Below are 22,324 nucleotides of genomic sequence, written 5' to 3' on the forward strand. Positions count from 1 at the left end.
GCTGGATTACAGGCATGAGCCACCACGCCCAACCGCCAATCTCTTTAAATGGCTTCAGCTGCCAAATCTCACCAGCAAGTTTGGGTCACTGATGCATCCCCTACCCCTCCTTCTCCTACAGACCCTGATCTTCTGGGTAATTTCCCCTGATTTCCTTAAAATGACACCGACACCCAAGAATTTCACCAAAGGGGGCAAGCACGGGACACAAACTTATGGCTGCATCCAGGGCCCTTTGAGGATAATGTGCCATGTCCGTATAAAGCATCCCCCAACCCCACAGGGTGTAAGAATAACCATACAATTCAGGCTTTTATGACAGGAGATGCAGGCAGTAGAGGGAGGGGCTTTGATCTTCGGACTTTAACTTCCTGGCTTCCCGTAGGTGCTCCACGGCACAGAAGGGGAGACAGATTTTGTAGAGGTCAAGGTGAGGATGGCGCCTCAACAGAATCTTCAAAACCAAAAGGCAAGTTGCGGTACCCGCTGACCCTCCGCCACGCAGAGACTGCCGCGGACGCCTAAACACTCTCCTCCCCGTCAGGCTGGCTTGTCCCCGGGCATCTGAACAAGCCAACCTGACAGGATGGGTGCTCAGCGGAGGACACTCTCTGAGAAGCCTGAGATGATGGGGAAACCCACTCTCCAGGGCTGGCTTCCCACGCAGCTGTTTGGAGAAAGAGCTACCCTGGAGAACCTTAGTCACAGCTACAGTTGTAGAGAAGACGGAGCACAGGAGTAGCTCCTCAGGGAGGAGGGACACAGACCACACCCCCAGCTTCTTGGTGACCTCCAAGGGAACCAGCTGGAACGGCAGCAAATGGGCTTTTCCCCTGGCTTTTTCTCAGCTCGCTGTGAACCCGGCCCAGATGCATCCCATGCTTACTCATAGAGTAAAGCAAGCCAGGTATGAGGCAGTTACAAGCTAGCAGTTTTTTATGTGATTGATTCTATCTTCTCTGGAGATGCCCCAAGATTCTCTGGAAACAGGCCTCAGTATTTCCTAGCCAAGGAGCAAGCTTCCAGGAAATGAGCGAGTGAGCCTCCAATTGTATACGTAAATGTAAATTGTGTATATAGACGTAAAAACAGCATGCATGCCCCTCCACCACCAAGCCTTTTTCATTTCCAAGCTTTTCTCTAATCACCAGGATCCAAACACCTCCAGCCCAGCTCCCATCCCCGCCCTCCTCCTCAGCCTTGGGCCCACCCACCTGTCTTCACAAAAGGTGCCTCGCTGGCCGGCACCACAGAAAACATCCAAGCCCAAGGTACTCATGGTTTGTGTGTAAAGGGTTTTTATTGGAGAGCCGGTAGCGCTGAAGTGCCACCAAGGATTTGGAAGGTCACTTTCAGCAGCCGCCACTTCTGCCAGGACCAGTGGCAAGCACCTGGCAGATGGAGCCCGGGTGTTTCTGCGTAAGGCAGAGGAATACAGCTTTTCCATGAGATTCAGCTGCAGTTGTCGAAAACCCCGTGTGAGCCAGCAGTTCCAGTTCAAAGGTTGAGGGGGCAAACAGCTGCGAAGTGGCCAGGCTCCCGTGAGTCACCACTCAGGCCTGAGTACACCGTGGAGAGGAGAGATAAAGCAGCCACGGCTGTTCTGTTGCCAGTCCCACCCCTCTGGCAAACAGATGGGGGAAAACAGAGAAGGAAAGTCAACAAAGAAGGTGAAATGCAGGGAGCAGAGACTACACGCAGGCCCCCCGTGGCTGGCAATACCATGCGTGCTGGGCCGGCTGCGCCACCCTCACCCAGGGCTTCCCACGGGCTCTGCTCTTTCCTGCAGAGGCGAAACTGCCTTCCTGGCAGGCGGAGGCTGCCGAGCTCCCATGCCCCTTCCCACATATCCCAACTCTTCTCAGAAAACTGAAGAACCGAAGATGGAGGTGAGTCAGGAAAGGCTGGAGTTTTCATCCAAAAAAAAAAAGAGCAGGACAATAAACAGGCAAATACACAAACCCTGGAGCAAAGCCAGGAAAAAAGGGGGAGATAAAAAATAAAAAAATAAAAAACACCTTTCTAGAGAGAGCAAAATCCCAGGGTCCCGAAGGCACTGCTAATAGACTAATAGAAGCATCTTTGTTGCAGCCAATCACCTCTAGCCTGGGAACACCGCTAGTCAGGAGGCCTCAATCAACCTGAGAAGTCAGCCCAAGGCCCTGTCTCCAGAAGCCAGCAGCAGATCTCTGGGTCATGTCACAGGCAAGTCCTCACTTCACCAGCTCAGAGGTGAGCCACTCTCACCTGAACCTCTGCCTTCCGGCAGGGACCTCCTGGGTCCTGTGGGGTCTCCTGGGTCCAGGTGGGTTCCTAGTCCAGCCCCGTCTAGACTGACTACAAATATAGTCCCCTGACAGTGTGCTTTTTTCCAGCCAGCCAAATCACCGTTCATTTTTAAAATGGTTTTTAAAAATTACATTTCTAAGGCAAACAACGTAGAACTGTGACAGAGCAGAGGAACAACAAAAAAGCACAAAGAATGTTGCTAATCACAGGCTGCCTAGCACTTTCCTTTCCCTTCAGAGAAGGAGAAACTGTTTTATAGGTATCACACACGTGCGCGCACACACACACACACGCACAGTTTTTCCCTGATACTGGAAATTCTTTGTGAACTAGCCATGCTGATTTCTGCCGAACCTTTTTAAAAAAAAAAAAGAAAGAAAGAAAAGGAGCCACAGACGTGTCCAGGTCTGGAAGGGGCTGACCAGCTCTAAGCACATCCACCTTGAACTCTGACACAGGTAACGCCAAAATGAGGCCAGGACCTGACCAAGCCAAAAAAGCAGCAAAGGATCAGATGGGGTCCAATGTGTAGATCCAGTAGAGAAGAATGTCAGAAATTCTAAATACACAGTTGGACATCCTTCAGGCTTGTTTTAGATTCTTGATCCTCCTGATCTCTTTTACTATTGTCAACAATTGTCTTAAAAAAACTTTTTTAAAATCAACATGTTTCTACCCTTTGCTCCTTAGCAAGGCACAAAGCCTCTTACGTGGGGAGTAGAAGTGGGGGGCACTTTAAAGGGATGCCCAAAGGGTGGCAGAAGCAACTCCACTGTGGTGACGTGGAAACGAGCTTGCCAGTGACAGTCTGAGCAGATGCCTGACACGCACGATGGAGCTGGGGTTTTATACATAACGTTCGTTTTGGTTTCAACACCTCCGACGCAAGAGGGCTTCCAGGTCCGGTCCTTCACACCCCAGGTTGCAGCTGACCAACTTTCCACAGGATGCCACCAGGCTGGGAAACAGGTTTTACCTAAAAGAAAGGGAAGGACAAGAGTAAGCCCCTTCTGGCAGAGCCTCGCACCCATTCTGACCCCTCCTGAACATCTCTATCCCTCACCCTCTCAGCCAGTGAAAAGGCCACAGTCCCCAGCCACAGGACCTTTGAGCGTGCTGTCTGGAAGGCGCAATCCACTCTTCCAGCAAACCCCCTCCCTCCCCACAGTTCCCAACTAAGGATCCCTCCCCCAGCTCTCCACACAGACTCCCTAGAACACAACCTCTTTCTCCTTATATCCCTCTCCTTGCCAGCACTTCCAGGGTGTTTACACTAGGGGTTGGAAAACTTCTTCTGTGACAGTCCAGAGAGGAACTATTGTAAACTCTGCAGATCCCACAATCACGGTGATAACTCCTCAACCCTGCTGTTGGGGTGGAACAGCAGCCACAGCAAGAAATGCTTGGCCATGGCTGTGTTCCAGTAAAATCTTATTTATAGACACTGAAATTTGAATTGCATATTACTTTCTCATGTCATAAAATAGTATTCTTCCTTTGGTTCTTTTTCAACCATTAAAATGTGAAAATCATTCTCGGCTCCTGAGCTGTACAAAAACAGGCAGTGGGCTGGATTTGGCCCATGGGCCACAGTTTGCTGACTCCTGGTTTATGTATCTGATTAGTGTTGGTCTCTTGCTTAGACTGGGAGCTTGAGACAAAAGCCACATCTAAGCTTCCTTACCTTTAAACCCCGGGCCCACACCACAGTGTCAGAAAACATAAGAAGTACAAGAAATAAGTTTAGGCCAGGCACAGTAATCCCAGCACTTTGGGAGGCCGAGGCGGATGGATCACAAGGTCAGGAGATCGCCACCATCCTGGCTAACATGGTGAAACCCCATCTCTACTAAAAATACAAAAAATTAGCCGGGAGTGGTGGTGGGTGCCTGTAGTCCCAGCTACTCAGGAGGCTGAGGCAGGAGAATGGTGTGAACCCGGGAGGCAGAGCTCCCAGTGAGCAGAGATCTCACCACTGCACTCCAGCCTGGGCAACAGAGCAAGACTCCGTCTCAAAAAAATAAGCATAAGTTTAAAAACTAAATCTGTGGCCAGGCTTGGTGGCTTACACCTGTAATCCTAGAGCTGTGGGAGGCCACGGCGGGTGGATCACTTGAGGTAAGGGGTTCGAGACCAGCCTGGCCAACAAGGTGAAAACCTGTCTCTACTAAAAATACAAAAATTAGCCAGGTGTGGTGCTGCACGTCTGTAATCCCAGCTACTTGGGAGGCTAAGGCATGAGACTCACTTGAACCTGGAAGGCAGAGGTTGCAGTGAGCTGAGATGGCGCCACTGCACTCCAGCCTGGATGACAGAGCAAGACTCTGTCTCAAAAAAAAAAAAAAAAAAAAAACTGACTCTGCTCAAGACATCATCTAAAGGGACTTAGAAAAGGAGGGAAAATTTGACCAGTTAAAGCTGCCACCATCACCTCCTGATGTTTGATTATGGGCATTATATAATCCCATGAGCAAAAATAACAAAGATTTAATAGAATTTATAAAATAATGAACTTCCTGTCATAATATTACATAATACCAAATATATTACCATATCAGGTAGCTATTTACTAGAAGATGTAAACATCCTATTTTTAGGAAATAGATACTTAATCATTTGCAGGAAAGGGCCATGGTATACATAACTTACCCTCTAATGGTTTAGTAAAAACCATTTGTGTGCACACACACATACATATACACACGGATGAATCAGAAAGCAAACAGGCAAAAAATGTTAACAGGAAAATATGAGTTAAAAGTATAGGGTGTTCCCTACGCTATTTTTATTTTTGCATGAAGTTTAATTTTTTTTTCCAAATAAAAAGTTGTTTAAAGAGAAAACATAAGCCAGGCACAGTGGGTCGCGCCCGTAATCCCAGAACTTTGGGAGGTCAAGGCAGGAGAATCGCTTGAACCCAGTAGTTAGAGACCAGCCTGGGCAACATACTGAGAGCTTGTCTCTACAAAAACTACAAAAATTAGCTGGACATGGTGGCGTGTGCCTGTAGTCCCAGCTACCCAAGAGGCTGAGTGAGATGATCACTTGAGCCTGGGAAGTTGAGGCTACATTGAGCCAATATCTTGCCACTGCACTCCAGCCTGGGTGACAGAGCAAGATCGTCTCAAAAAAAAAAAAAAAAAAAAAAAAATTGAGTATCTTCATATTAGCCACTGAAGTCCCCTACTCAACAGACTAGAGAAAGAGAAAAAGAAATCTCCAGCAAGCCATGTCCAAGTTGTGTAGGAGGCTGGCTTTCTTACAGTGAGCCCCTGGCCCCTTCTGTGGGTTGGGGAGTCGGGGGAGCTAACCTCACAAAACCAACATCTCGGAGCCCAAGCACTCACATCTCCCACTGCAAAGAGGAAGGGACTAAGGACCCCCAACATTAAGGTTCCTACCAGGTCTGACTCCACCATCAGGCCTTCCACGGCATCTTGCTGGAAGGTCAATGTCGAGGATGAAGGGTGGGGGCACAGGAACTGAGGAGGAGCAGTGAAGATTTTAAAGACCAAGAATCGGAGCTGAGGGCAGGGACCTGATCGCCATAGCTGTGCCAGAGCAGATCTGGCCACGGCAGGCCTGCGGGCTCTGGGGAAAGCAGCCGGCAGAATCAACGGAGATGCAAACTCTGTACCGCTGCCATGCTGAAATTCACCTCCGTAAGTGTCTGGGCATCCCACGGGACTGCTCTGAATCTTACGGGGATCCCCTACCAGGCTCTCTGCCCTTACCTCACCCCCAGGTTGCTGTCTACATCCATGTGCTTAAGAAACGCCCGCACATACACAAGGTAGGGAGCCACACTGCTCATCGCAGAATCCTTCATGCGCCTCCACGGGGAGAAGTCCACCCACACACACCAACGCCTGCCCAGGTCAGGCCTGGACACCGGCTCTCTGGGTCTCTCCAGGAGGTGGTAGAGCCATACCCCAAGTTTCAGCCGTGTAGTTGGCTGGGCCTTCAGGCTCTCTGGAGTGACTGGCACTCAGGAACAATACTCCAGGGACAGTGGAGGGGACAAGCTGTCTCCAGAGGAGGCTGGCTGTAAAGTCCTGGCTCTCTCAATGTCATCTAGCTGTTTCCCTGTGGCCATCTATTGGCCAGAAGCTTTGAGGTTCCCCCAAGGAGGGGCTTGGGGGGCAGGGGCTCAAAGCTGTCACTCACTGAAGATCCCTATGCTGGCTCAAACGTCCCTGTGCCTGCACCTGCTGTTACTTCTCCCTGGAATGCCCTCACTGCTCCCTGCATGTTGAGCCACCTTGGGCTCACTTCCTGGTCCTCTCGAACTTGTAGGTTTCACCTCCTCTGGGAAGAACTTATTGCCCCTTCCTGGCTGCCCACAGCACCCTGTTCCTTCCTCTGTGAGAGGGCTTGCCAGGTGGTCTTAGAAGTGGCCATGCTTGGCCAGGTGCGGTAGCTCACACCTGCCCAGCATTTCGGGAAGCCAAGACGGGCAGATCACTTGAGGTCAGGAGTTCGAGACCAGCCTGGCCAATATGGGGAAACCTCATCTTTATTAAAAACATAAAAATTAGCTGGGCATGGTGGCAGGCGCCTGTGATCCCAGCTACTCAGGAGGCTGAGGCAGGAGAATCACTTGATCCCGGGAGGCAGAGGTTGCAATGAGCCAAGATTGTGCCACTGCACTCCAGCCTGGGCAATAAGAGCGAGACTCCGTCTCAAAAAAAAAAAGAAAAAAGTGGCCATGCTCCTGCTGTCTCCCACTCTCAACACAGGCCCCTCGAGGGCAGGGCCAGGCTTACCCAGCCTGTACTCATGGTGAAGGGAATTATCAGGCTTACCAACTAGACATGCGCTAGGTGACAAGCAGAGATTCCAAGAGGCCTCTCTCAGCCCCCTTCTCATCCCCCAGAACCGCCAAACTGCTAGTGACATTGCTGCTTCATCATTAACATAAGTCAGAAAGAGTCAATGCTGACCACCACCCCCACCAAAGTCTCTATAGGAAGTGAAGGCATATTTAGCTGCCACGGCCCAGGCTTGTTCAGATTTCCCACCGTGCCGTAGGATGACACTGGGTTACAACCATCCCACACAAGGAGAGTGACAGGTCCCAACTTGCGTCTGGCCCATGTTTTACAAGAAGCTTGTCCGGCAGGCAAAATAGCCCTCAACACAGGAGCACCTGTTGCAGCACCTGTCAGTGGCGTCCGGCACCCTGGCAGCTGACCTCTCCGTGCAGCCGGCAAGGACACCCTGGGAAGAGGACGCAGTGGCCCTACAAGTGAACGACGGAGAAGCCGGAGGGAGGAGGCCTGGCCTGTCTGTGAGTACGTCTGACACAGAGAAACGTGGGGACACCACCACCACGTGACAGGGAAGCCCCTGGCAGTTCTACTGCTTCCATCCAGGGACACACAAGAAAAGAACATCCGAAAAACATGGCTTGCTTTTGCAAAAGCATTGATACTTAGGATGATCTGTGTTGTTCATCTTTCCTTCCTTCCTTCCCTCTTTTCTTTTTCTTTCTTTCTCTTACCTTTTTGTTTATTTGATCAGATTCCTGTTCACACAGGCTCCATCCTCATAGACATAGACACAAGAATTTTTAAGGTGCCCTGGCTTTGAGTGAGACACCCTAAATGAAAATTGCCCGCAGGCTGCCAATATTGCTTTCCAAAGAAACAAAAATTCTCCATGAGATGCCCATTTTTAACACATATGCTCTGCATTCTGCAAGGAAGAGGACTGGCAGAGGTTTATTCACACTGGTCTGGGGATGGCTTCCGATGCTGTTTCAGATACAGTTACCCTGCAGGTCACCGGCTCCTCTCTGGTTCCTTCCAGGCCTTGGAAGCTCATGATGCCCATTGTTTCTATACCCACCGCCCAGGCAGCTGTCCATCTGCTGATGCTCCTAATAGTTTGCCCTCAGAAGACCACGAGGAAGCATGGGGTGCCTGGCCATTCAGAGGTCCTCAGTAAGTAGAAGCAGCTCCAAGAAGTCACTGCCTTGAGTGTGCTTAGCAACTGCCATGAGGGCATCCATGGGGACTCAGAGCTCTCGGGTAGCAAGCCAGGTCTGTTTTCCCATACTCCCTGCCTACCCTGCAGAGGCCTCATGCTGCAAACTGCACAAAAATGCCCTTTGTTTCCAAGACAAGACACCAGCCAAAGCCCGCAGCATTACAGTGGAAATCTCGTGGGTTTCTAATTATACTCCCAAAGGAAGCCCTACCCACAAGAGGGTGGGAAGCAGGGATTTCTAGAATGCACATCCACACCCCCACGGGGCCACATCTTTTCCACACATAAGAAGCGGGGACAGGGACCTCCCTCTTGGCGGGGAGGCAGGGCTGGCAGGAGCAGCGCGTTCTCCCAGCAGTGTGCCTTTGGGCTGCGCCTGTCACAGCTGCCGGGCCGCCTGCCACACACACAGGAGGAAAAGCCCACATCTGTCTCTTCCTGGAGGACGCCTAGAGGGTGTAACAAAGTCTTCTGTAATAAACCGGGAATGCAAAGAGGCCCAGAGCATCCACACAACTGCACACTAGGCAACAAAGCTCAAAACACATGCAGCCGAAACCCAAACGCCTCTTGAAAGAACCATTTCGAAACCCCAGGGCACTCTTGTACTCTGGTTAGCTATCATTTCTTCTTTCTAATTAGCCTTTTTAAGTACAGAGTTAGAGATTCATTTCTATAGAACTCCCTCCCTCCCTCCCCAAACTCTGGCCCTACGCACTCGAGGTCTTATCTCCTACCCTGCCTGTATTCTTCCTCCTTCATTTCCTACCTGGCTGATAACTTTGAGAAAAAAAAGCCTGTCTGATAGGCACAGGCTCTAAGTCACAAGATGTTACCAGAGAGTTACCTGGGAAATAAGAAGCAGGTTACTCTGCCTTACTGCCCTGGTGCCAAAAACATGATTTTCCTCTTTCCACTCAATCATAAAATAACCCAAAGCCATGATTCATCTGATTTAAATGTAGTCTGTTTCCTAGAGAGAACTGAAACATTTGGTTGAGTTATGTCTAAATGGGAAAAACAAGTACCTGTGAACAGATTAGCCATGTGCAGACAAAGAAGTTCACAAAAACACTAAACCAAACATGCAACGTCTGAAACTCTTTGTTCTTTCACACCTATTGGCCTGAAAAGTTGCTCATGATTCATTGTTTGGGTAGAAAAACGTGCCAAAACAGCATGTATAATACAGTCTTATTTCTATAAAAAAGAAAGTTTCACATCTATGTACTCACACACACTCTAGTGGTTACTGTTAAGTAGTGAGATGACAAGTAACTGTGTCTTTCCTGTTTATTATCTGTATTTTCTACAGCTTAACATTACCTCTGTAATAAGAAAAGCCAGCACTACTTAGTCTTTCCAAACAGTCAGTCATCTTTAGGCCTGAGGACTGCAGTGGGCTTGTGTCTAGTGACTCACCTCCAAGTTCACTCACATTCTGATTTTATTTCAACCACAAACAGCACAAACTTCTCAAGGAAGGGAAGCAGAAAAGGCAAAAGAAAAGCAAAAGAAGAGATAAAACGTTTAAGGACTTGGGAGCAGGGACAGGGACTCTTCTTAGTCCCAGATGACGTATCTACACAGAAAACCCAAAGATTCCACATTTATCCTACAAGAATTAATAAAAGTTTAGCAAGGTTGCTGGATTTTTTTTTTTTTTTTTTTTTTTTTTTTTTGAGACGGAGTCTCGCTCTTTTGCCCAGGCCGGAGTGCACTGGCACGATCTTGGCTCACTGCAAGCTCTGCCTCCTGGGTTCATGCCATTCTCCTGCCTCAGCCTCCCGAGTAGCTGGGACTACAGGCGCCAGCCACCGCGCCCGGCTAATTTTTTGTATTTTTAGTAGAGACGGGGTTTCCCCGTGTTAGCCAGGATGGTCTCGATCTCCTGACCTCGTGATCCACCCACCTCGGCCTCCCAAAGTGCTGGGATTATAGGCGCGCGCCACCACGCCCAGCCAGTTGCTGGATTTTTTTTTTAAAAATCAGCATCTTTTAAAAATAACTGCAATAAACAAAAAGTTTAAAAATAATATTTTTTAAGAGACATCAAAGTCATGAATCATGAGATGGCGGCTTGCAGAGAAATCTGTTTTTGACACTGTCCCCAAAATGACAGCAGAGAGAAGCTGGCAGCCCCAGAAGCAGAAACCCAGGCATGGAGACTGGTCAGTGGGACAAAGGGGTTCTTTACGGCTGATGGTCTGGAGCGGGAAACTTATACAGAGGGATTTGCAGGGTCCTGAGTTTCTGCCTAGAAGAGGGGCAGAGGAGACACTACTAAGGTGCTTCAGGGAGCTAACACTATTCCCGTATTAAAAACCACCAAGTGCTGGCCGGGCGCCATGGCTCACAACTGTAATCCCAGCACTTTGGGAGGCTGAGGCGGGTGGATCACGAGGTCAAGAGATCGAGACCATCCTGGCCAACATGGTGAAACCCCGTCACCACTAAAAATACAAAAAATTAGCTGGGCATGGTGGCAGATGCCTGTAGTCCCAGCTACTCAGGAGGCTGAGGCAGAAGAATCACTTGAACCTGAGAGGCGGAGGTTGCAGTGAGCCAAGATAGCGCCACTGCACTCTGGCCTGGGCGGCAGAGCGAGACTCCATCTCAAAAAAAACAAAAAAACAAAAAAAAAACCACCAAGTGTTGAAGGGCCCCGCACTATTGCTGTGTCAGAGATGGAATGTACATCATTAAAGTGGCCAACGAAAATGACCCAGAGCGTGCCTGGAGACCAGATGTCTCGCTTACTTTTGCCCTTGCAACACGCCAGCCAGCAAGCCAACCTGGACTTTCAAAACACAAGCTTGGACTTATCTGTTAACTTTAACACCTACCAGGTGGTTTACCTTTAGTAGTCTGTTTGTTTCACAGCCAGCAGCAATGCCAATATGGCAGTCATTGTCAGCCTAGAAAAGGAACTCGCTCCATTATTTGAGGAACTGAGACAAGCTGTGGAAGTTTCTTAATGTGACACTCGTTTCAACGTGTGCCTTATCTTCATCATACCAGACACAATGTCAATCCAGCAACCAGGCCACAATAATATGGACGTCTATGCCCTCAGGGAAAGGCCCCTTTTCCCACCTTCTAGGAAACAGTCTATAAAGAGAATTTCTCAGCAGATCAATTGTCATATTTCCTTGTTTAGGGTCTTCTCTTATTTAGTGGGATGTGGAGACACCACAAAAATAGTTCTGTCTATCATGCTTCCCATGGAGTTAGTTCAGTCACCAAAGATTGATGAGACGCTGTTCACTGGCTCAGAATCAAAACAGTACATTGATCCACTCGAACCATTAAACGCTCCCTATTGTACAATATTCCCAGCCGTGCAGGAGGAAGCGGACTCTTTTGACTGTGAATAGTAATAAGGACATGGTTTTCTTCACATTATATTTTACTTCTTTGTATTGAATGTGAGACAGATAAAATGGCTTAGCGATAAAATCAATACAATCACTAACTTTCCTATGTAGACAGTCATCCCTTGGTATCCTCAGAGAATTGGTTCCAAGACCTCCTGCAAAGACCAAAATCCACAGATGCTCAAGTCTTTTATATAAAACGGTGTAGTATTTGCGTGTATCCTATGCACATTCTCTAGTATACTTTAAATCATCCCTAAATTATTCCTAATACCTAATACAATGTAAATAGTTGTTATACTGTATTGTTCTTTGGATTTGTATTATTTTCATTGTTGTATTGTTTTTTTCCCAAAATTTTCTTTTTTTTTTTTTTGAGATGGGGTCTTGCTCTGTTGCCCAGGCTGGAGTGCAGTGGCATGTTCATGGCTCACTGCAGCCTCGATCTCCCAGGCTCCAGTGATCCTCCCACCTCAGCCTCCCAAGTAGCTGGGACTACAGGCATGCACCACCATGCCTGGCTAATTTTTGCTTTTTTTTTTTTTTTTTTTTTTGTGCGGAGGTGGGGTTTCACCATGTGGTCCAGGCTGGTCTCAAACCCCGGAGCTCAAGAGATCTGCACTCCTCGGCCTCTCAAAGTGCTGAGACTACAAGCATGAGCCACCATGCCCGAGCCCAGACATTTTCAATTTGTGGTTGCCTGAGCCTGCAGATGTGGAACCCTCAGGTACAGAGGGCTAACTGTGCATTATTTTGTGGTATGAATAAATATTACTAATTGATTTGATTCTTTTCAAAGGGTGCTGCCCTTTACCTAAAATGCAAATTACAGCTAATGGGATTTTTCTCCCATTCTGTTATCCATAACCAATCCGTTTTAATGCTTTCAGGTTCTTTATAAGATTTAGGTGTGATTCACTAACAAACTGAGCTTCCAAAACCAATATGTATGTAAACATGATAATACAGTCATTTTCTCCAGACATGAGTATAAATAGTACTTTAAAGTAAAAAACATACATATCAAAATGTAAAACACCGATGAGAATATATCTTAACAAAAATGTATAAAACATTTATACATAAATTTTTTAAAGTACTGAAAAACATTTTTTTAAATACCTAATAAATGGAAAATCATTCCATATTCATGGATTGGGAAAGTCAATGTAAAAGTGCTGATTCTCCCTAAATTGATCCACAGGCAATGCAGTTCCAATCAAAATCCCAAACATTGTCTTCTTGAGTCTGACAACTGATTTATGTACAAGGGCCAAGGACCGCCAAGGCTGTGCTGAGGAACACAGGTGTGGAAGACTTGCCTTCCCAGACATGCAGAAGCCATGGAATCCGGGGAGCCAAGATAGGGACCAGCCTGCATTTCTGTTCCACTTTTACTACTAATTGGGACTTTGGCCAAGCAATGCCCTTTCTCTGGGTCTTCGAGCCCTCGTCTCAAAACTATGCTCATCCTCAGCTCTTCCATTAAGAAGCTCACATATTCAAAGTACACCTCAAAATGATCTGAAAACCCACACTACAATCCTAAAGTCACAAAGTCATTCTGACTTTCCTAGAGAAAGCCTTTAAGAAACACACCTGCCTTTGGAGCTCATCGGTAAACTCCATCCAAGCAGGAACGCCACCCACCCAGCCACCCACCCAGCCACCCACATCCTCAGCTATTGACATAAGCGAGGCTGAAAGTTTCTGTTTGGGTGCCTGGTGTGTGGCACACACGGCTGCCTGGGCCGGACCCCCGACAACCAGTGGACAACTAGCTCGCTGTCTGAGGCACAATCCTCCTTTTCCTTCTATAAAGGTGACTTTGTGTTCTCCTTTGGGAAAAGTAATAAATAAGCAATTCTCTGCTGGGTTTCTGGGTGCAGTGTGTTCTAGGAAGGGATCTGATATGGTTTGGCTGTGTCTCCACCCAAATCTCATATTGAACTGTAGCTCCCACAACTCCCACGTGTTGTGGGAGGGACCCGGTAGGTAACTGAATCACAGGGCTGGGCATTCCCGGGCTGCTCTCGTCCTGACAGTGAATAAGTCTCACAAGACCTGATGGTTTTCTAAGGGGGAGTTCCCCTTTATAAGCTCTCTTGCCTGCCGTCATCCACGTAAGATGTGACTTTGCTCCTCCTTGCCTTCCACCATGATTGTGAGGCCTCTGCAGCCATGTGGAAATGTGAGTCAATTAAACTTCTCTTTATAGATTTCCTAGTCCCAGGTATGTCTTTATTAGCAGCACGAAAATGGACTAACACAAGATCAGAGCAGGTCTCTCCATGTGCAGAACACCCCAGGACCCAACACTTCACTAAAAAACAAGAACACATGGACACCATGCCTGACCTCGAGGTCCCACCAACCCACTGCCCCAAGCCCAGGAGGAAGCCTCTGTCTCCACCCTGTACCTGTATTTAATGTCAAATACTGTGGAGTCCTCATCTTCATCATCCTCTTCATTTAGTGGCGCCATTTCCACTCGCTCTGCTGGAGTGGTGATGATATCATACTTGCGTGTCTTCTTTAACCTCTTTCCCGACCTGTAGGAGAAGAAGCACATTCATGAGAACACAGCTGGGAGAGAAAGAGTCACTGGGCCCCAAGCCCCAGAGGACCCGACAGCAACTTAGCAGCTGGTGTTTAGTCAGGTTTCCTTCCTCTGTCTGAGAGTGTGAGGATCTGATGGAAGGCAAACCACACTGCTGCCTCCAGCCTGGCTGCTGAGACTGCTCCCAGGAGATTCGGTTAACACCCTGCTGCCCCACTTATGGTCATGGGACCTCAAGTGAGTGACCGACCTCGCTAACCCTTAAAGCAGAGGTCCCTGGTCTGAGCACTAAGAACTCAGTAAGCAAGATAAATAATACACAAATGCAATATATATTTTATATATATATTATATTATATATTATATAATAATTTATATTTTATATATATTATATATTATATAATTATATATTATAATATTATATTATATATATTATATATAATATAATATATAATATATTATATATTATATATAATATAATATATTATATATAATATATTATATATTATATAATATATAATATATTATATTATATATTATATTATATATAACATAATATATATTATATATAATTTATAATATATTATATATATATAAAATTCTTTTTTTTTTTGAGATGGAGTCTCGCTCTGTCACCCAGGCTGGAGTGCAGTGGCGTGATCTCGGCTCACTGCAAGCTCCGCCTCCCGGGTTCACACCATTCTCCTGCCTCAGCCTCCCGAGTAGCTGGGACTACAGGCGCCCGCCACCACACCCGGCTAATTTTTTTTTTGTATTTTTTGTAGAGACAGATTTCACCTGTTACCCAGGATGGTCTCGATCTCCTGACCTCGTGATCTGCCCACCTCGCCCTCCCAAAGTGCTGGGATCACAGGCGTGAGCCATTGCACCCGGCCACAAACGCAATATTTTAAGAAGGCAAAATACATGCTTTAAAAAAAAGCCCCAAAGATCAAGATGTCCAATGAGGACTGGGTTTGTCACAGCCTGACGCTTGAGGGCGCCGCCCTATATAGGCCAGCCAGGGGAGAGTTGGGTCAGAAACAGGCTGCTCTGTGCTTGTGTGATCAGGGGCAAGTCAGTTCATCTCCCTGAGCTTCCATTCCCTTACAAACCAAATTGGATAGGAATAGTCTTCCTCACAGGTGAGGGAGAATTGCATGAGATGATGCAGTTAAGCCTGCACACAGCAGGCTCTTGGCAAAAGTCACTATTAGGGATGATAAATAAAGAGGAGTTAAATACGCTACATCATTTCTCCTAGGTCAAGGGCTTGTGAAAATGAGTCAATTTTGTTTCCATCATGAGGATTCATGAGGAAAATGGGTACAACACTACAGTGTTCTGGTTTTGTTTTGTTGTTTTGTTTTGTATTTTAAAGACAGGCTCTCGGCCGGGTGCGGTGGCTCACGCCTGTAATCCTAGCACTTTGGGAGGCCAAGGCAGGTGGATCACGAGGTCAGGAGATCGAGACCATCCTGGCTAACATGGTGAAACCCTGTCTCTACTAAAAATACAAAAATTAGCTGGGCATGGTGGCGCATGCCTATAGTCCCAGCTACTCAGGAGGCTGAGGCAGAGGTTGCAGTGAGCTGAGATTGCGCCACTGCCCTCCAGCCTGGGTGACAGAGTGAGACTCCATCTCAAAATAAAATAAAATAAAGACAGGGTCGCATTCTATCACCTAGGCTGGAGTGCAGTGGTGCAATCATAGCTCGCTGCAGCCTCAACCTCCTGGGCTTAAGCAATCCTTTCGCCTCAGCCTCCTGAGAAGCTGGGACTACAGGTGCACACCACCACACCTGGCTGGGTTTTTTTTTTTTCTATCTGTAGTAGAGACGAGGTCTTGTTATGTTGCCCAGGCTGGTCTCGAACTCCTGAACTCAAGCGATCCTCCCGCCTCAGCCTCTCAGAATACTGGGGATGACAGGCTTGGGACACCGTGCCAGACCTAACGCTATGTTTTTACCTTTAGGATGGTTGAGGGTCACTGTGGGCTGCAGGGAAAGCACTGACAGAAGCCACTTCAGCCTCTAGCCTAAGACTCTCTGCACAAAGGCTGCGATATGTATCAGAACATGGCTGGAAGGCCTAGGACGCCACTGGGAATAACACTATTAGTGTGATGACTGACGTTCTTTGTGTTTGTTCCTCCACTCTCTTGAACTTTTTCCTAACTGCTTTATATTCACTGATGTCCCTCCTTTATCAGAATATTTAATACTGTCCATGAGAAACCAGCCAACCCAGAAAGTCATAAACGGGGCACTGAAGAATCAGGTTCCCTACACATTCTTCTTGCTGACCATAAGCTATTCCCAAGTGGAGACCACATCAAAGACACACGCGAGATCTCTTTGTCTTCAGCACGGAGAAACTCTCCAGTAAGTTGGCAAAATGAATGAAAACAAAACTTCACTTTCAGATTTTCTAAAAATTTCTTAGCAACAGCAACTTGGTCTTGTCTTAACTGATATGATATGATTCACCAAAAACACGGTTTACCAAAGTGTCACGTCATGTCTTTGGCATAAAGCAACCGATACAACCCACAGCACCCACTTCTCATGGTTCCTTGGGTACGGAAAAGGAGTAAGATTTTGGAAGAGGGGGAACAATCAGCTGTAAAGTCTGATGATACCCAAGCCTTATCACAAAGCATTTTTCCTCTCTGCTTTCATCACCGGTATACACACACACGCACACACAGGCATGGGTGTGAATCTACCCGGATTCTGAACACAGGATAAAGCATGGTACAAATGCCAAGCCTGGTGATAAGAGGATAAACCAAAGGGGCACACTGCCAGTCACCTTGCCAGTAGCCCTGGGACAACAGTATTTAGAAATCAAGCTTTGTGTGGGACTTAAATGCTAACTTTATATACAGTTGGATCCACATTCTCTCCCCCAAGAGATTCTTCTCTCCACATCCCTCCAAAGGAGTAAAATAAATCTCTGCATTCTGCCCTAGATGACTTACAACCCCAGACCAATTCCATCTCAACACTGGCAGGGGGAAATTTAAGCCCAGAAGTGGATCCAAATGTCAAAAGCAATCCAAGACAAAACCACATGAAAAACCACCCATCCTCAATCCTTTGAGACTAGGGTCAAACTCCCGATCTACACGTCTTTCTCAGAAAGACAGCCCTAAATCTCTGTCCGGACAAGTTGCGGCTGTCTGGCAGGAGAGCTTGGCTTCTGCAAAGGGACAAGGCTGGGCTGTCCATTTCTGACATGCAGCTAAACAAGCATCTGCAACGGGAGAAAAGAAATGTCCTTCAAACCCAAGGACATGAGAAAGTCCCCTGTGGACCCTCAAAAGGACACACCCAGACGGCTTCAGGCTGAGGAGTCATAGTCATGTTTGTGACTCTTTTTCAGGCACCACAAAGCCCAGAAAATGCAAAATCGGATTAGCAAACCTCATTGCATACTTGGAACTTGATGCCTCGTGTAGTCATTGGCCCTGGGGCAGGACTGATGGCTGACCCTGGGAGAAAGCTCCGGAGGCTCTGTCTTCAGCCCTAGCCCTGCCTCATGGGAGTGAATCCCTAACACCTATAAAATCACTTTCCTTCTCTATAATCTTATCATTCACGTATATAGAGTCTTACAATAAGAAAATTAGCCTGCTGAGCTAAAATAAGGCCCTTGAACACCAACCCATGGGAGAAGGAGGAAAACTACACTAGCATCCAGAACACTGTGGCCCATGATGCTTTAATGCCAGCCTCTGCAGCCAAGCAACCCCAGGAAATAAAAAATCCCAAGATTATATACCAAAGGTGTGATGGCTAATGCTCTGTGACAACTTGAGCGGGCCACAGGGTGCCCAGACGTTTGGTCACACTGTCTGCGAGGATGGCCCTGGATGAGATTAACAGTGGAATCAACGGGCTCTGAGTACAGCAGATGGCCCTCCCTAATGTGGGTGGGCCCCATCCATGCAGTTGAAGGCTTGAATAGAACAAAAAAACACAGCTTTCCCTCAAGGAGTAGGAGAACTCCTCCTGTCTAACTGCCTTCCAACTGGGACATCAGTTTTTCTCCTGCCTTGGGACTCAAACTAAAACATCGGCTCTTTGTGAGTCTGCAGCTTGTCTGCATTTAGGCTGGACCTTATACCATCAGCCCTCCTGGGTCTCCAGCTTACAGATGGCAGATCTTGGGACCTGTCAGCCTCCATAATCACATCAGCTGATTCCTTACAATAAGCCTCTCTCTCTCTCTCTCTGTCTCTGTCTCTCTCTCTCTCCTCTCTTTCGCTCACTATCTCTCCACACACACACACACACACACACACACACACACACACCCTATTGATTCTGTTTCCCTGAAGAATCCAAATACAAAAGGCTATTAGCAAGAGTCCTCATGTATGCTTCAAATGCCAGTTTTGACATAATGAGCTGGAGAAATTACATTTCAAACAATCAACTCTCTGAAACACAACTCTCTTTACAAAAGAAGAGCAATTTCTGCTGTTTCCACTGCTGGGTGTGTTAATAGGGATAAAACTGAGACTCCTGAGAAGTTTAAAGACATCGAGACACGTTCCCAGCTGTGGTGCACCGGCTGTGTTGACAAGGGTCTCCGCGGATGGTAGCAGGAAACCTCATAGCGTATAAATGGAGTTGGGGGTGCAGGGACAGGGAAGTGGGATTGAGGGTGCAGGAAATCTTCACATATTTCTTTTTTTTTTTTTTTGAGACAGAGTCTTGCTCTGTAGCCCAGGCTGGAGTGCAGTGGCACAATCTTGGCTAACTGCAACCTCCACCTCCCAGGTTCAAGCAATTCTCCCTGCTCAGCCTCCAGAGCAGCTGGGATTACAGGCACCTGCCACCATGCCCAGCTAATTTTTGGATTTTTAGTAGAGATGGGTTTTCGCTATGTAGGCCAAACTAGTCTTGAACTCCTGACCTCAGGTGATCTGCCTGCCTCAGCCTCCCAAAGTGCTGGGATTACAGGCATGAGCCACCGCGCCCAGCACATCTCTCAAATTAAAAGGAGAATTCTTCCTTTACTAACTGTGCACCAGTCAGAAGCCGGGAAATTTAGGAACAGAGCCAATCAGCATTTTCCACATACCTTCAGATCCGCAAGCCTGTCTGAACAGTGGGCTCAGAGAACAGTGCAGTTCTGCCTCAGAGAGAGAGAAAACGTGAGAAAATGGGAAAATAAAGTGCATTCGAAGCCTAAAAACCCTAACCAAGTCTGGCTCTCCCTTCTCTAAGTGTAGATTCTTTAACGTGTCTTTTTAAATAATAGTCCATAAGGCTGGGCACAGTGGCTCACGCCTGTAGTCCCAGCTACTTGGGAGGCTGAGGCAGGAGAATCACTTGAACCCAGGAGACGGAGGTTGCAACAAGCCAAGATCTCACCACCACACTCCAGCCTGGGTGACAGAGTGAGACCCTGACTCAAAATAATAATAATAGTCCCTAAAAGTTTAACTTTTCCTGGGTGCCAGCTAAGCGATTTAAATTTGTGATCAAATGTAAAACATCTAAAGCACGCTTCAAGGCATGTGCTGCTGGTATCCCTGTCTAACAACTGAGGAGACTGAGGCTCAGGGAAGCCGACTTGCCCACAGCCATGTAGCTAATCAGTAGCAGAGCTAGGGTTTGAAGCAGGCAGTCCAGTGACCAGGAGACTCAGTGGGGCCTCCTTCCCACGTGGGTGAGTGAAAGTGCCGCACAACTACCCATGGTCTGAAATGTGCCGCGGAGATAGGCTGCATGGGGCTTGAGAGTATAGACTGGAAGCAACTCGGGAAAATCACAGGGCATAGTGAGCACATATGACCCCTGAGAGGGCCAGGGGGTGCTCCAGCTCAGACCTCCCCAACAGGTCGCCTTGAGTCATCCCTGGTATGCCCTGCTCTGTCACTCCCACTCACTCCCATCCAAGAGCCCCACTCCACGCCTCACCGGAGTTCGCAGCCACTTGACTTTAGCACCAAAAAACTCTTTGCCCTCCCTCATCACACTCTGGAATGTGTCACTTTGCACAGCTCACATTTTCATATTCCACACTAATCTGGACACACTTCTAACAAACCCTTCCTAAACTGTGACTCCCTCAGGTGTGCTGGTTTGCAGCCGGCCCATGCCCACTTCCCTCCCTCCTTTTGGCATCTGTATCCTCTGTGCCCTGGGTGAAGCCCCTCCCACATGGGTCTGGCCACACCCCCAGTTCCAGGAGTGGACGTGAGCCTGGAGCCTGAGCCAATCCAGGCATTGCTCCCCCCAGGCCATGGCAATGGCAGAGGAGCAGGGCAGTGGGCAGGGGAAGGCACGACCAACCCGAGCCAATGACTCTCTGCTGTGAAGGCTGGAACAGGGCAGGTGGGTGTCCCTCCCACTGGCCTTGAGGCCCAGATGACATAAGCCATCATGCCACCATCTAGAAACAGAAAGTAAAGGCAATATGGTGGAGGGCAGATTGGAAAGAGAGAGACCAAGTCCTAAATCGACTACCAAGCCAGCTCTCCTTAAAAACTACAAGGCTACTCTCTCTTTCACCAAAGCCAGCCGGGGCCGGGTTTTCTGTCACACACACAACCTAGCAAACCTTAACTGCCTCGAGGTCTCAGGGAAGGCACTGCACGAAGGGAAACCACCACTGTAATCACAACACCTTCCTGGGGCTTTTTCCACATTTTAATAGTTAGCCTTCCATATGTAAGTATAATTTTCCTATATCCTCAAGCCTGTTTAAACCCCAGGACTCTGCCCCTTATAGAAACAATGAACCACACACACAGAAGCAGAGTTGACATTTTTTGCTTAGGGCTACCTGTAAGCAGGCTTTCAATGAGGACAAACAACCGGCAACTGCACCTCCCAGAACTGCCATGAGCCTGAGGCAAAGGCAGATACTACACGGCTGTGATGAAGCTGAAATCCCCGGGTCCATTTGTGGGCAGTGGGCCAGCCTTGGGGACAGGGCCCTCATTTTACTCAAAGACACACGCAGCTCAAGGACAAAGCGCCTGGTTCTAGAAAGAGCCCAGGTTTGCAGTCAGACTTGGGTTCGCAGCCCAGTGCCCCCATGTCCAGAGCCTGTCCCCTCAGCTGTGTACTGGGTGGTGCTGGGGGCCAGTGGGACGGCAGCCTACAAGGACAGACCAGCTAGCACTCCCCATCGAAGAACGAACTTTGGGAAATAAAGAAGTGAAAAGACTGCTGGCCCATCTTCCACAGCAGGAATCCTTCTTTTCTGAGATAGGCTACTGTTAACCAGGAGGCCTCAACCTGGTTGAGATGTAAAGTGGTCGTTTTATTAATAAATAAATGTCCATATTGTCTTCACAGGAATAGGCAAGGCCAGGTAATTTCTAGAAGAGATAAAGCAACCTTCCATCTGAACCAAAACTCATTTCTAACAAGAGAGAGGAGAGGTTCAAAATTCTTTTAGTCTGAAATATAATCCTGAAGCCAGAGGGTTTGTTTACTCAACGGACTATTCACCAGCTGCTCAGAAACAGGTTTCGTGTGAGTGCTCATACGTCCCACTTATACAAACAAGGAGGCCGAGGGAGGACACCAGGCCCTGGCAGGCTACAGAGGGGGAGGCCTTCCTTCCTCGCCCTCACCCACGAAGAGAATAAAACAGGACTAAACCCTTTAGACTCAGTTCCGTTTTGAGTGTGACAGTCAGAGCCACCAACTCTAAGCGCAGAGACTGAGGTTCAGGGGTCAGCCCTGCAATTCCCCTGTCGGTGTGCTTCTGAGCAAGCCTCTCGTCATGAACCCGAATTTCTTCATCCATTTCTACTTCCTGCCAGGTGTGGTCCGGGTTCTGATGACACAGCGTCTAACACCTCTCACTCTACTTACTCCAGGGGGCCACAGGCTTTCTCACTTCTCCTGAGGCCATTCCAGGACATCGCAACCAGGCTGGGTTTTCTCCTTCTTCCGAATCCTGCAGCCCCTCTTCATAGGCACATCCCTGCCACGGGGCACTGTCTACACATGACCTCCAGGCACACAGGCCCCTCCTGCATCATCCACAGCACTGGGGTGACGGTACCAGCAGGCACTGTGAGGCGACAACCCTGAGTGCCAGGTAATGCACATGTGATCTCATCACAGCCTCC

General features: G+C 48.0%; 1 protein-coding gene across 5 annotated transcripts in view; it reads right to left on the minus strand.

Annotated features, from left to right (window-relative positions):
• Positions 1–22,324, minus strand: part of FAM174B (family with sequence similarity 174 member B) — an 87,755-nt gene that overhangs the window by 48,252 nt on the left and 17,179 nt on the right. For 4 of the 5 annotated variants that reach the window (XR_010151326.1, XR_010151325.1, XR_010151327.1 and 1 more), the window contains exons 2-3: positions 14,078–14,209; positions 3,000–3,265 (exon numbers count right to left, since the gene is read on the minus strand). Coding sequence is in view for 1 of the 5 variants with exons in the window: in NM_001251937.3 (NP_001238866.1) it covers positions 3,262–3,265; positions 14,078–14,209 (136 nt within the window). In the remaining 4 variants the exon portion in view is untranslated. Of the gene's footprint in view, positions 1–1,281; positions 3,266–14,077; positions 14,210–22,324 lie in introns of those variants that run through there. The other variant, NM_001251937.3, reaches the window with a different exon arrangement.

Source organism: Pan troglodytes, chromosome 16, assembly GCF_028858775.2.
Source record: "Pan troglodytes isolate AG18354 chromosome 16, NHGRI_mPanTro3-v2.0_pri, whole genome shotgun sequence".
In the NCBI taxonomy this organism is placed as follows: domain Eukaryota; kingdom Metazoa; phylum Chordata; class Mammalia; order Primates; family Hominidae; genus Pan; species Pan troglodytes.